This window comes from Podarcis gaigeae (genome assembly GCF_964106915.1).
Source record: "Podarcis gaigeae genome assembly, chromosome: 15".
Taxonomy (NCBI): domain Eukaryota; kingdom Metazoa; phylum Chordata; class Lepidosauria; order Squamata; family Lacertidae; genus Podarcis; species Podarcis gaigeae.
The window spans coordinates 41564533-41577637 of NC_139692.1; the positions used below are offsets into that span (position 1 = coordinate 41564533).

The 13105-nt window shown below is 44.6% G+C and overlaps 2 protein-coding genes across 5 annotated transcripts in view; one reads left to right on the plus strand and one right to left on the minus strand.

Moving 5' to 3' along the window:
- TRIM37 (tripartite motif containing 37) overlaps positions 1-6793 on the plus strand; it is a 40021-nt gene extending 33228 nt beyond the window's left edge. The window contains exons 23-26 of one of the 4 annotated variants that reach the window (XR_014558465.1): positions 873-991; positions 4406-4618; positions 5503-5590; positions 6098-6793. Coding sequence is in view for 1 of the 4 variants with exons in the window: in XM_083715065.1 (XP_083571191.1) it covers positions 873-991; positions 4453-4614; positions 5503-5590; positions 6098-6101 (373 nt within the window). In the remaining 3 variants the exon portion in view is untranslated. The remainder of the gene's footprint in view (positions 1-872; positions 992-4405; positions 4619-5502; positions 5591-6097) is intronic. The other 3 variants (XR_014558466.1, XR_014558467.1, XM_083715065.1) reach the window with 3 other exon arrangements.
- Positions 6794-7367: 574 nt separating this feature from the next.
- The window catches only part of PPM1E (protein phosphatase, Mg2+/Mn2+ dependent 1E), an 88357-nt gene continuing 82619 nt past the window's right edge, over positions 7368-13105 (minus strand). Inside the window, exon 7 of the mRNA XM_083715104.1 lies at positions 7368-12948. Within this exon, the coding sequence (XP_083571230.1) occupies positions 11885-12948 (1064 nt within the window). The 3' untranslated portion in view covers positions 7368-11884. The remainder of the gene's footprint in view (positions 12949-13105) is intronic.

The window sequence follows — 13105 nt, forward strand, 5'->3', positions numbered from 1 at the left end:
TTGGGGTCCCTCTCTTTCCCATCCTCTGCTTTTCACTCTTGGGAGATGCTCAGTAGTTAATGCTACATATATAATAAATTTACCTGCACTCAGAAAACCACCATATATTGAAAGTAGCCCATGTTTTCTCTAGCATGTGCCTGCTTTACCTTGTATTTGTTGAAAATGTTGGCTGAAGTAGTGTGCTTGACAGGGGAGTTTTTGCAGAGGGGCAATATGGTGGGTGATCCTTTGTAAAAGACATAGCCATGTAAGGCTTTGGGGCCTCAAATTGTTGTTTTCTTTATGTACCATGGCACCCTCTGGCGCTCCTTTGGTGCCTGGCAGGGTCCCCTGCCCCTCCCAATTTTTTATTGTTTGTTCAGATTGCACGGGTGACTACTTTTTATCTTTTTGGGGGGTTTATTTAGGTGGGTTACCTGTTTGGAATGGGGGGTTCTGAACATAGCCACTTTTTATTCTGTGAAATTGATATTTTGGGGTGCCTATGAAGGTTTCTTACAACTTCCAAATGTGCCTCCAGGCTGGAGTCCCAGTTGCTGGAATCACAAGCTGGGAAAGTGTTGTTGCACTCAGGTCCTGTTTGCAGCCTTTCCACAGGCATCCACTTGGCCTCTCTGCGAACAGGATGCTGGATGGGCCATTTGCCTGACCTGGCAGAGTTCTTCTGTTCTCCTTACTTTCTTACGTAAAAGTTTGGGCATGGAGACTTGACCTTCTAGACTTGGTAGTTGTTGTCTGCATGATTTCAGTTTAACCCCAGCAACCAAGTGCCTTTTTAAATAACAAAAGCTTGAGCTTCTTGGCAGTACTAGCTTAGCACTGAATGTCCTTGGCTGCTTTGTAAAACCTGCCCTGCCTCTTCCTCTTAGACCCAATTCAAATAGATGCCGCGTGGAAACAACAGAGCCTGCTGACTTAGAAAACAACACGGAGGCTGGAGAGCTGCAGGTGGTGCTCTCTGAGGGAGCCTCAGCAGGGGCAGAAGAAGGTAAACCCAAGGCTGTTTTGGTTTTGCAGGGAAACGGGCCCAATAACTAAAAAAGCAGGAATGTCTCTTCACATGCATTAAGGACTCAGAAATCTTGCAGGTTCAAGTATTGTGAATCTAAAGAAGCAGCTGTGGTTGTTGGTACAAAGAGCCTTCTAATGAACTTCCTTCTCTTACCATTCCACATGTTTGGAATCTTGCAAATCACTAGCTGGAAAGCCAAGCTGTACTTGGTAGCTTGCTTGGGGTTGGGTTTAAGTTAGTGGTCTGAGGTGCAGAGGGACTTGGTTACTTACCTTCCATGCAGGGCTCTAATGTGTTTTTAGCCAGCGCAAAAAGAGCCTGTATTAGCATACCCTCTATATCCAGGAGGCTCCTGGTTCAATCTGCCCCTGTTCTTGGATCCTTGGAGGACCTTCTTCCTGTCTGAGTAAACTGTAGGAGTTGTAGTCCAATGACATCCGGAGGGCACCAGGTGGGTCTAACCATTCAGCAACAGGAGTATCCAGAGCAGTGCTTTGAAGGTCAGGTGTGTACCTCAACAGAATGCAGAACAAGTCTCTGCTGTGGCCATGCAGTCAGTGGGTTGCCTCTGGGAAACATTTTTCATCTCTCACCTCGGCTCTTCCATCTGTGAAACTGGAATAAGTGGCTTGCCTCACAGAAGGAGGTTGTGCTAATGAGCAAAGGGGCTGTTTATCTCTCTTGAGCAGTGGGCTGAGGTTGCTGTGAGGTCCTCTTGGCAATGATTGTGGCTTAGTTGGGGTTCTTATGCATCTTTAGAATGTGATCTAAAGCAAGCTTAGCAGCAGTGGGGAAGACTTTGCTTTTCCCTATGGAAACAGGAGGGCACCCTGGGGCAGGGAGTAGGTTGTTCATTTAGAAGGTCTCCCCACCCACCCCCTGCCACTCACACTTTTCTTGCAAAGCTCTGCCTTCTACCCCTGCAGGCATTTGAATTTCAATGTGTGACGGCACTAAGGTGCCAGCATCCACCACCGTTATCTGCGCAGGGCAGTCTTGCGTAGGTGTTGCAGGAGGCGTGTCTGACATCAGGCTGAAATTCCTTCTTAGTCACTCTGCTTTGCAGTTTGGCTGTCGTAGGAGGCAGCAGGAAGAAGGCAGACACACTAATTTATTGGTTTTTTTAAAACCTGCATTATGGAAAACCCCGTTCCTTCTTATTTCCTTTTGTTAAGGGAATCGGAAGAAGCAGAACCCTTTTGGTTTGGCTTTTTGTAGCCATGGAGACGGAGAATGTTGGCAGTTCTCTGTTAATACTCAAGGACAAAGTTAATTGGGAGCCTGATGTTGTAGTGTGATGCTCTGAGCTAGGGAAACCTCACTCTGACGTTTAGGTTCTCTTTGTATGTGAAACGGGGAGTGCCTTCCTAAATGGAGCTGCTTGGCAGAAGCCCTACAGCACCTTGGCCTTTCTATTGAAACTCCCCAGGTGTGCTTTACAGCCTTTCTGTGATCTGGAAAAGTGTCCTGATTTGCAGGGTAGCACTTGGAGAAGCTGGGTGGTGTGAACCTGCTTAAGGAGGTTACGGCACTGCCTTCAGCTGCTAAATATAGATAACGTTTTGACTTTGGAGCTTTTAGAAAAACAGTGATTCACTGATGTGCTGCTGGTGGCAAGAGGGCATGCTGGCTGGCTGGCTACCAACTGCAAAAAGCAGCTTAAATAGTGGAAGCAACGACTATCATTAGGTGGATTTACTGAAGTAAGAGTAAAAAAGAGATTACGTTGGTCTGCAGTGAAAACAACATGTGGCTAACAGTCCAGTCCTCAATATGTGAACTTCAGAACAAGTTAAATTGATGTCAGTGGGTTTTACTTTTTAGTGCACTGAGGATTGTTTGTAGCAGACATGGAAGCTTAACATATAGTGGAAAAGAAATATATATAACCTGTCAGCCAGTCCGGGCCATGAGGAATTCTTGTTAAAATTATAGCTTTCATTAAAAAACACAAAAAAACTAGAGATAATACGTAGTTGCCCGCATATGTTTGAAAGTTGGAAACTAGGAAGGAAGCAAAATGGAGAACACTGGACTTCCTCTAAGGTTTCTTCTGTTCAGATGGACCAGGCATCTATCTAGTGATGGGTGCTGCTCCCATTGACCAGTGGAGTCAGGACATGGAGACTTCAAAATTTCTACTGGGGAAATGATCTGCTCATATTTGGAAGTCCTACTCCTGAGAAAATACACACCATAGGTAGCACTCAGGTATTGATGCTGAAAAATCCTTCAGAGCATTCAGGCATCAGATTCCATAAGTCTCCAGGAGTTGAGCATCCTAATAGGTCCTAGAATTGCTACACTCAAACCAAACCTTACTAGAAACCCTTCTTATATAATTCAAAGCTGCATTAAGTATTATTATTGTATTATTTGTTTGAACTCTGTAAACGGACCACGAGTCGCCCCCGAACTGAGCTGTCTGCTCAGCAAGTCCCCACCCGCTGCGCTAAACCAGCGGAGCAGGGACTTGCTTCCATGGCACCGGAAATTGCGTCTGCACATGCACAGATGCCGGAAATCACGCCCGCGCAGACACAATCCGGTCCACAGAGCGATCTCTGCGGGAGTGAACTGGCCCAGGTGAGGTAAACCTTGCCGACCCCTGCTGTAAACCATCCTGGAGCCATAGGACAGGGATCAGAGCTTTAAAAACTAATTTTCAAAAAAGTGTTGAAATATAACTAGAAGTGAGACAGTAACATCTGTCACAAAGAGTCCTTTCTAAGGTTTTAACTAGGTTGGCCTTCCTAGGGTCATAGAACTTGTGGCTCAAAGGGCTGATGCATCCCCGTCTCCCAGTTTACCCCCATGGGAATGCAGACCTTGAGAGGAAACAGGTTTCCATTGCTAAAGAGAGGTACCGAAACAAAAACTTGGGCCTTATCCAGGGAGAATCTGAATATCCTGCTCTGCTTGAGGATGAGGAACTGCTCTGTGACTCTGCTCCGAGTCCCCTGAGGCAGTGGGTTTGCTGCAGCGTCATTTTTGACTTGGCTGCCTAACTCTGCTCATTCAGTTCTCACCATTCTGGGTGGCCAGTTTTGGAATCTTGCTGAAAAAGAGTAGCCACACTTGCAAGATTTCAGCTAGTGCCCATTAAAATGTGGAACTTTTGATAATTGTATTGTCTCAAATAGTGTAAACGAACTGTGGTGCTTCAGCTCTTCAATAATTTCCTGTGATGCTGGTTCTTCCTGTTCAGCAAGTCTCCCCCCACCACATCACTCCATAGGAGGTGTTAACCTCTGAGAGAATGATTTTATTCTCTTTCCAAGGCTCCATGTTGCTTTCTGGGCCAACAAGGCTGGGAAGCTTGAGTGTTTTTTAGATCTAGATTGCAGTTCTCAGGGAAGAGACTGAAGCTGTTGGTGCTTTTTTTGAGAGCAGTTTCTAGAGCCTCAGCAATCTCTCCTCCTCCTTCCTGTGTGCAGCTGGGCTTTGCCAGAAGCACATCCTTCACCTCCTGCCAGGCATGAGCAGTGACAGTGACATTGAATGCGACACAGAGAATGAAGAGCAGGAGGATGGGGAAGCTGCCAGTGCCGCTCCAGATGTCTTCAGCCAGGCTTTCCAGTCCCAGCCTTCAAGTGATGGTAGGTAAGGAGGCTGTCGGACAGGGATCAGGGCTGGGGAAAAACTCAGCATCTAGGTCAACTGTCTCCCACCTGGGACCTTCCAGATGTTTCAGACTACAACTCCCATCAGCCGCAGCCAGTGCTGGTTGGGGCCGATGGAAGTTATAGTTCAAAACATCGGAAGGGCACAGGCCAAGGGTGGCTGGCCTATATGTTGCAAATACTTTTGCTTTTCTTAGTTCTGTGAGCTTCTGATTTTGTACTGATGGTTCTTATCTAGTGTGACTCCCAATATTGGCATCTGCTACTCTCTCTCTCTCTCTCTCTCTCTCTCTCACACACACACACACACACACACACATCATAGTTACACCATTGGATCCTGAAGATGCCAATATTTAAACTCTGACCTCCTCAGTGTTCCTAGTTATGAAGCCGAGAGGACTCCCCCAAAGAGGCAACGACAGTTCTTTTGATTTGTGTGGGCCTTCTTATTGCAGTATGGTTGCCTTAGCAACTGCATAGGCTTCATGCATCACCACTCTCTCTTCTTTCACTGAAAGGACCACATTGGTGATGCAGCCTGGATGGGCACATGGTTATGAAGGCTGCCTGTATAGTGTAGGAGGACCTTCACTTGAGTGTCTTGCAAGTAGGACAAACATCCCCTACCCATATTGCATAGGGATCTTGGAAATTGAGCAACTCAATGCAAGCGCAGTATAGTGGGCACATTGCTCAATGTGGCAGTGTTATAGTACAGGTATTTTCCATCATCATATGTTTAGGGGAAAGCTGTGTGAGAAGCAGCCACCCATCTTGCATTATATGGGCTGCATTATATAAAATTATTTTAAACTGCTTTTGGTGTGTTGTGTTCTAAATCCTGGTTGTTTGTGTCTTCAGCCTTTGAGCTATGCTCAGTTTTTCCTGAGGGTGACCAAACAGGCCCTGAAGACCTCCCTTTTACCACCGGAAAGGACGGCAGCACAAGGTAAATGGCAAAGGAACTACTGTTGGGCTACTGGTTTCTGTGTGACTTGAAAGTCTCATTGTGGCAACTGACTTCAGTCACCCTTGATACATTAACTTTTATGAGGATTTGGGATCTGTGGAGTGAGGCAGCTACCAGAGAAAACTGCCATTCTGGCGCAAGTAACTTTCTGCCTAGGTGATACTGTAACATCTTAAGACTTGATAGGTTTCCTCACTCTTTATGTTTCTGTCAAAAATTGTCTTTCCGGGAGGAGGAGAGCCTGCTGAAGCATTGCAGTACATAGTTGCCTATTTGCATTTGTTATTGCAGGAGACATTAGGCCGTTCTGAGAGCTACTTGCTTTGCTTTCTCCTTTTTTGTTCATAATTCTAGGTTTGGGTTCTTTAAACCAGGCTGGAAAAAAATACTTCAGGTGTATCCCTTCTCTTTGCTCCCCCGCCCCCCCCCCCCGAATGTTGACTTGGGCTACTTCTGATAATAAATTTCTTTCTCTCTCTGGCCCAGGTAGAGCATGAGGTAGCAGGGGCTTCCCGAAGTTGGATTAGCATTCATTAGCCTTTTGAAGGTGGCTGGATGAAGCATCACTGGGTCCCTCTTAATTCACCTGCATTGTTTCTGGTAATGCCTTGTGCACATTTCCTTGCTCCTTCCCGTCCTTTTCCTACTGAAAATCTAGCTGTACTCGCTTTTCTGATCCTGCTTGGTGTCATCCTGCACCCTGCGTGCCTTTAAAAGGTGCTGGAGCCTCAGCCTTGCTCTTGATGGCTGAGGAGTTTGGGATGGGAGAGGGAGAAGGGGAAGGGGAAGGGAATGCCCACCCCACCTTTATTTTTAAGTGAACTGAACTGACACTAAAGCTGTTACACTTCTGATTCCTGAGCTACTTACAGTGAAATGTCTCTATCCATGAGTCTCTCCTCTCTCCCCATTAGTCCATTTTTGGCCAGTTGAAAACACTTGTTGCCAAACTCTTTTGCCACTGTGCATTGCATTTGAGCTGCTAAAGGTGTTCTGTGAAGCTAAGTTGCATTGGCTGATTTTTTTTAAGCATGAGTTACTGTATAAATGTTTGTTGCATCCTCCTGAATGTTGTACTTAATGGAAGGATTTATTCTTGTCGTTTAACTGCTGTAAAAATTCATATAGTTCAGATGAAAATGGTTTGCACTTTTAATTAATAAAATGAACATGGAAATGACAGTGCGTGTGCAGTTTAAACCACAGACCTTGGACTGAAAGGGATATTGTGTGTGGTATGGGGATGGCAAGAAATAGCTGTTAAAATGCCCTGACTGTTACAAGCCTGGTGAAGGGAGAGTACCTAAAGCAGAGAATGATCCTTAGGATTTCATATCAATTCAGCAGCAGTGATGAAGGTGTTTAAGGTTGGGTCTGATCCAGTGGGTAAACTTGGCCACATCCCTCTGCCAGTTGATATACCACTTGCTTTATTGGTCATAGCTTGATTGCTGAAATCTCCCAACCCACACTTCATAGTGCCCACGTTAGGCACAAAGATGTAACATTTTCTCTTGAAAGTGTAGCTTGCACTGGGTAAGGTCAGTTCCAATACTCCAAAATGTCAAGCCATTTGCAAGTTCCTCTGGTGATATTTTCAGTTAGAACAGCAAGACTGTGCCTTGCAGCAGAATTGAAGTCCTGTTGTTGCCTGACGTAAGATTCCCCCCCCCCATTCAGCTCCTTTTAAAAAGTGACTTTGTTTGCCCCTCTTCAAAAATGTGGTTATTTCCCTTGAAATAAGTACACAAGAGCATAATGTTTGCTGTTTTATTAAGATATTGGTAGAAGTTGAACATAGTCCTTACCTTTTGTGAACAGCTTTAATAAATAAAATATGGCTAATACATGATTCCTACTGAACTTGTGAGCTATAGGAACAAAGTTGTCAACGGGTCCCAACAGAGTAGTAAAGTCATTTCTATTAAACCAACCCACTTCATTAGTTTTCATGACAGCATAAGTATATTTCAACAGGAACTCAGTAATACACTTGGCATTCCTAGGAATGTGCCATGGTAATGTTTTTAGTAATAAGGGTGAATCTCAGCTGGCTTTCCCCAACCTAGCTTGGTTTAGACTCTCCCTACTTCTAGAAACAAAAAAGCAACAGCCAAGAAGGGTAAGTAAAACAAATCTGTTTATATTTATAAACCAAACCTTCTGATACTTGTATAATACGGTGCTGTTTAATACTGGAAGTTATAGATTAGTGTTTAATGTAATGTTAAAAGTGACTTTGTCACTTGAATGTATTCTTGACAGTGGGCACATTCACATGGTGTGGTAAGCTCATAAACCACCATGGCTTACTGTACATGAGTGGATTGTGCCCACCTTGCTCCTCTCAACTTACGCTAGCAGGAAACAAATCCTGATCCCTGCTTCGTCAGGGGTCATGAATTATTCTGCTCCCAGCAATCTGTAGCCAAGGTTTGCTCTTGACGTACTGATCATGCTCTATTGAAGTAAAACATGATTCCCGGTTCAAACATAAGACTAAGCTGGGAGAGGGGTCATGATGGGTTTCCTTTCAGCATAAGCAGGGCTGAGACAAAACAGCATCAAAAGGTGCTTTCTTGGTAAGCCATTAACTGTGGCTTACTTTGATGTGCAAACTGGGCCATTGGTGCAAGACTGTAACCTCCTCCAGTTGAAGGTTTTTATGCTGCACAGCCCTAACTCATAGGCATACGCAAAGCTACAGTAGCCTCGCCTTGCTTCTCTTTTTTGCATGAGAATGAGCTACATTTTGGCGGAGCCGGCTGTTCAGGTTCTCCAGAGCTGTAACGAAATTTATAGGTAACGGAAAAGACTGCTTGAATGTAATCTGCATAGTTGCTTTAATTGAATGTTCTAGGGAAAAGAGCACTGTGCCTCTGCATAAATGACAATGAACCACTATGAACAGAAGGCAAAAGGTAATGTTATACTCGATGAGATGGAAGGTTCTAAATTTAAAAGGCATTAGCAAGTGGCAGCTGCTACTTAGGAGTGTCGGCTGCTAAAAGCCACAAGAAGCAGGAACAGGCTCTGCCAAAATAAAGGATGGATATTCTCTTCCTCATATGTCCTCCCTTGCTTTTCTGAGCCAGGAAGTGAGGGGACAAAGAAGGGAGTGCTTAGCAGGGGAACCACAGGAGTCTGCTTCCTTCTGTTGGGGGGAGGAGGGCTGAGTCACATGGAGTAGGCGGGTGTGTGCCTCCCAGGCTTCCAAACAGACAAGGACAATTGATGGCACTTCAAAATATAAATATTTTACTTCTACAACTTGTTAGTGCAAGTGAAATGGATTAATGGCTTGCTGCTCTGCTGCTATTCCATTTCTTGCAATCGGAGGCATTCCTCACAACTCTGTTAAAGCTGGAGACAGGAGACATTAGGCGAGGGATTAAATGAATCCCTTTGAAACTCACAGTGAATAAGCTCACCAGCAGGTTTTGAACAGCCTCAGGGGAGAGGCAGCCTGGAGTCTCCTGTCCTCACCAACTACCACCATTACTACTAGTGTTCCTACACAACTCATGTAGCTGATGCAGATTATGAGAACTTGAGGGCTGCTTCAGCTCTTTATTGGAAAGGTCTCATTATGCAAATGTCACCACTATTAAAATACACAGATTTACAAAACACTTTACAGACAACCAACATTAACAGTTAATAAATACAGTTAGATACCTATATTTTTTTGTACATTCTCACCAGCTAAAGGATCAAAGTACAAGATACAGAACACTGAGAATATCATTAATTAAAAAGGGGAGCTTATTGCTTACGTCAGCAAGCAGCAAATAAGGGCACAGGAGTTTGAACTGAAGAGAACTACGTCCTATCACCAGTGGCATTAAGAGAAAAACACAGCATATCACAAAGCACTGCTTTTTTTTTTTGCCTAGTGTGTAGAATTGAGCAGCTTATATTGGACCAAGAACTACTACTTTTAAATATGTATTCTACCATGGTTGAAGACTTGCCTCACAAATGGATCCTACATACTCTACCACTATGTAATGAAAGATGAACACTTTCTAGTTGTAACAATATTTTGTACTGGACCACACTAGGAATGGATGGCAGATTCTCTCCTGTAGGATGAACAGGATGAGCAGCAGATAATCCATGTATGAATCCACACATATGGAGTTACACTTCTTTTATAAAAAACGTGAGAGCACACTCTGAGGCTAGTACTTTCCAGTTATGACTGCATGTTGGGAAGAGGTCAAAACACATTTGCAACATTTTAGAATTTTGACATGTCTTCAAAGAACTGCACTTTTCCCATAGAAGCACAACTAATTGAGCAGAAGGGCATTGCAGTCTACCTTTTCTCCTGCTATGTCCTCAAGCATCGCAGCAGAAACAGCTCAGCTGCAGCTCCTCATTTCATTGGTAACACTTGATTTGTAGCACAACACACCTAAGGCTTGCAGATAAGTGGGAAAGTGCTGTTGCTCCTTAATTTTGGTTATCCCACCCCCCACCCCCGGTGGGTAAAAGCCAAGACCTTTTAGCTTTCTGCACTTGATTTCTAACCGTTTCATCAAGTTTCTTGAAGAAATTGAGTTAATCAATAAAAAGCCATTCAGAATAATTACCTAATTCTCCCCAGTCCTTAGGCAAATTATCAGTTTGGGGAGGGGTGACAGCTCAGGGGCAGAGCACCCGCTTTGCATACTGAAGGTGCTGGGTTCAATCCTAGGACTGGAAATATCTTCATGATGGAGAGCTGCTGCTAGTCAGTGTAGACAGTACTGAGCTAGACAGACCACTGGTCTGACTCAGTATAAGGCAGCTTTCTATGTTCCTATACACTAATGTCAAACCGCATTGGGCAGTGATTCTGTTGAGCTAAAACTTAATCCCCATGGAATTATGTAATGTAACATATTCAGATCTGTGTACATTTAACGCCTTAGTATTTTAGATCATTCAAGCGAATGTTAGCAACCAAGAGACCTCTTCTAACATACTGTCCCTGATTATTCTGCATTTCAGCTATTTAATGCTAAAACTGATTTTATTTATATATATATAGAGAGAGAAGTGTTTTGCTCTTTAGTATGAAGGATGGAGACAGGCAATCATCAAACCCTTCCTGAGCAACTGACAATTAGAGTTCATCTAGTCGCTCTCATTTTACAACTGCTATAGCAAGCTGCCTTCCTCTAGCTTTTCCCCAGTCCCTTCATACTCTGAAGGTCTCTTGCAAGGACCAGACAGATAGCTGAGCCAAACACTATAAACTGCCATATTACTGCCCCCTCTGAATGGGGAAGGGAGAACTGATGACCAAAAAGTCTGACAAGCAAGTTGCTGGCTCCATCAGTTCACAGGACAACATATTTGAATCTGAACTAGCTTTATATCAGTTTGACACCTGAGATAAATTAGGGATTGGGGAGGACACAGTGGTGGAAAGATTTAACCACTACTATTATTAGATGCAAACAGTTTTAACATTATTACTTTTTTAGTTTAAAAGACTAAAATGTCACTAAGCACCCCAAAAGACTCCAAGCTATTGAAATTTCAATATAGTTTCAACTTTAGCCACAGGAAATGATCTTTAAAAACTACAAAAATTAGCATTCCCTCTTTTTTATATGTTACATGGGGGCATAAATAAGATTAGTCTTAACTGGATATACAACAGGGGCTAGGAGTGCTCAAGTGCTAGATTCAACCCCCCTATGGCTTTTAATAATGTACCTGCAAAGGCCTGCTGCTTCCACAATGGCTCTGTTAACCTCAAAGAACCACCCCACCAACTACAACCTGGACTACTTCTGTCTTCCTCTTCCCTTCCCTCCACCCCACCTACAAAAACTGGCAGGTTTTAAAAACGAGATCCTTCAAAAAATATTGCTCCACAGACTCATCTCAAACAGGTAACACTTTTTTTTGGCAATCTCTCTTGAAAGAATCTCTCTCCTATTTATTCCATTGTGTCACTGTCAGTATCTAGTGGCCATGAGCAAAATGAAGCTATAGATACATGTTTGTGGGTAAGAGAGAGAATGTGTATGTGACATTGCTGAGAGAGAGAGAGAGAGAGAGAGAGAGAGAGAGAGAGAGACTGGCACACCAGCCATTATTTTATTTTTTTTAGACTGAAACACACATTCCTAGGATCTATTTACATGAGTGGTGCATTCCACAATCACATGGTTCTGAAATGCTCACTCTTTTAAATTTACTCCTCATTCTGTGAATGCCTAACCTAAACTATTTGGGGGAGGGGGGCAGGAGAGGGGAATACAAAGGAGCATGCTACTTTGTACACCTCCGGAGGAGCCCAGGGTCTGCTATACAGTGGCTCTGCCTTTGCAGCAGGTGGATACTCTTGCCATGACCCCGGCAACAACTAGAGAAGCCCTGCCAGAGACGGCTTCTTATCAACTTATTTCTACGGCTGTTCACACTGCAAGGTGAGGCCAGAGCTAACTCTTCTGTGGGGGAAAGCAGCCTGTTCTCAAAGAGAAGCATGTGGAGCTTGGGCTTGAGTCTGGCTAGTCGCTGCCACCGCTTTGCATCACAGAAGTGAAGGGGAGAGAAAATGGAAGCTCTTCCTCCCCAAGATTTGAAGTGCTCACCTTCGAGCCTGCTGGAGATGCTGTACTTGTGAGGGCTTGTGGAGCCAGAAGGAAGAGAGGCTAGCTGCTCCTGGAGACTGCTCTGCCTGCCTGCAGGAGGCGCAGGGTCGGCCACTGTCTCGTTCTCTGCTGACACACCCTGACCCAAGGTTGCCCTCTTTGGTTCACAAGTGCTGAACCATTGATCTGAGGACAGGCGTTTTGCACTCTGAAGTTTGCTAGCTTCTATTTTCCTCAGGTCAATATAGCCTGGGTCTTCCAACACGTTGATCCTGGAACCTGCACTCAAGGTAGTTCTGTCTGTGAAAGAATCCACTCTCCCATCGTACCCTAGATCAGCAGGTGCGGAGACCTGGTGCTGAGGCCACGGTCTCTTGCAATCCCCGTGGTTTTCTTTATTGTCGCCGTTGTCTTCTTGCCCACCTTGGAAAGAGTTCTCTGTCCACTCTGACTCCTCACTGATGTTTACAGCCGTACTCATGTCCCTGAGAAAGACCACAATGACAGTGATGTTGTCGCTGGAGCCAGCATCTCGAGCTGAAGCTACTAACTTGTGGGCCACCATGCTGCTATCCCCATTGTTCTCCTTCAGGTGGTCAGCCACCACTTTCACTGCTTCATCAGGGTTCACCGTGTCATAGAAGCCGTCGCAGGCTAAAATGAGGTAGTCTTCCGATCCATCCAGAACTGTGGAGCCCGAGTCCGCGTCCCCACAGATGTATGGCTTGTGTTCTGCATCACCTGGAGTAGGTGGGTAAAGAGATCCAGAGAAGATTTAGGCAGCTGTGTAGTCAGGATAGATCAGTGAATTCTCTTTACCTCTTGGCTTAAGGTAGTGGCATAGTGAAGGCAGAATGCTCACTGGTTGGGAGACAAGGGCTTGAAACCTCTTGGGTGG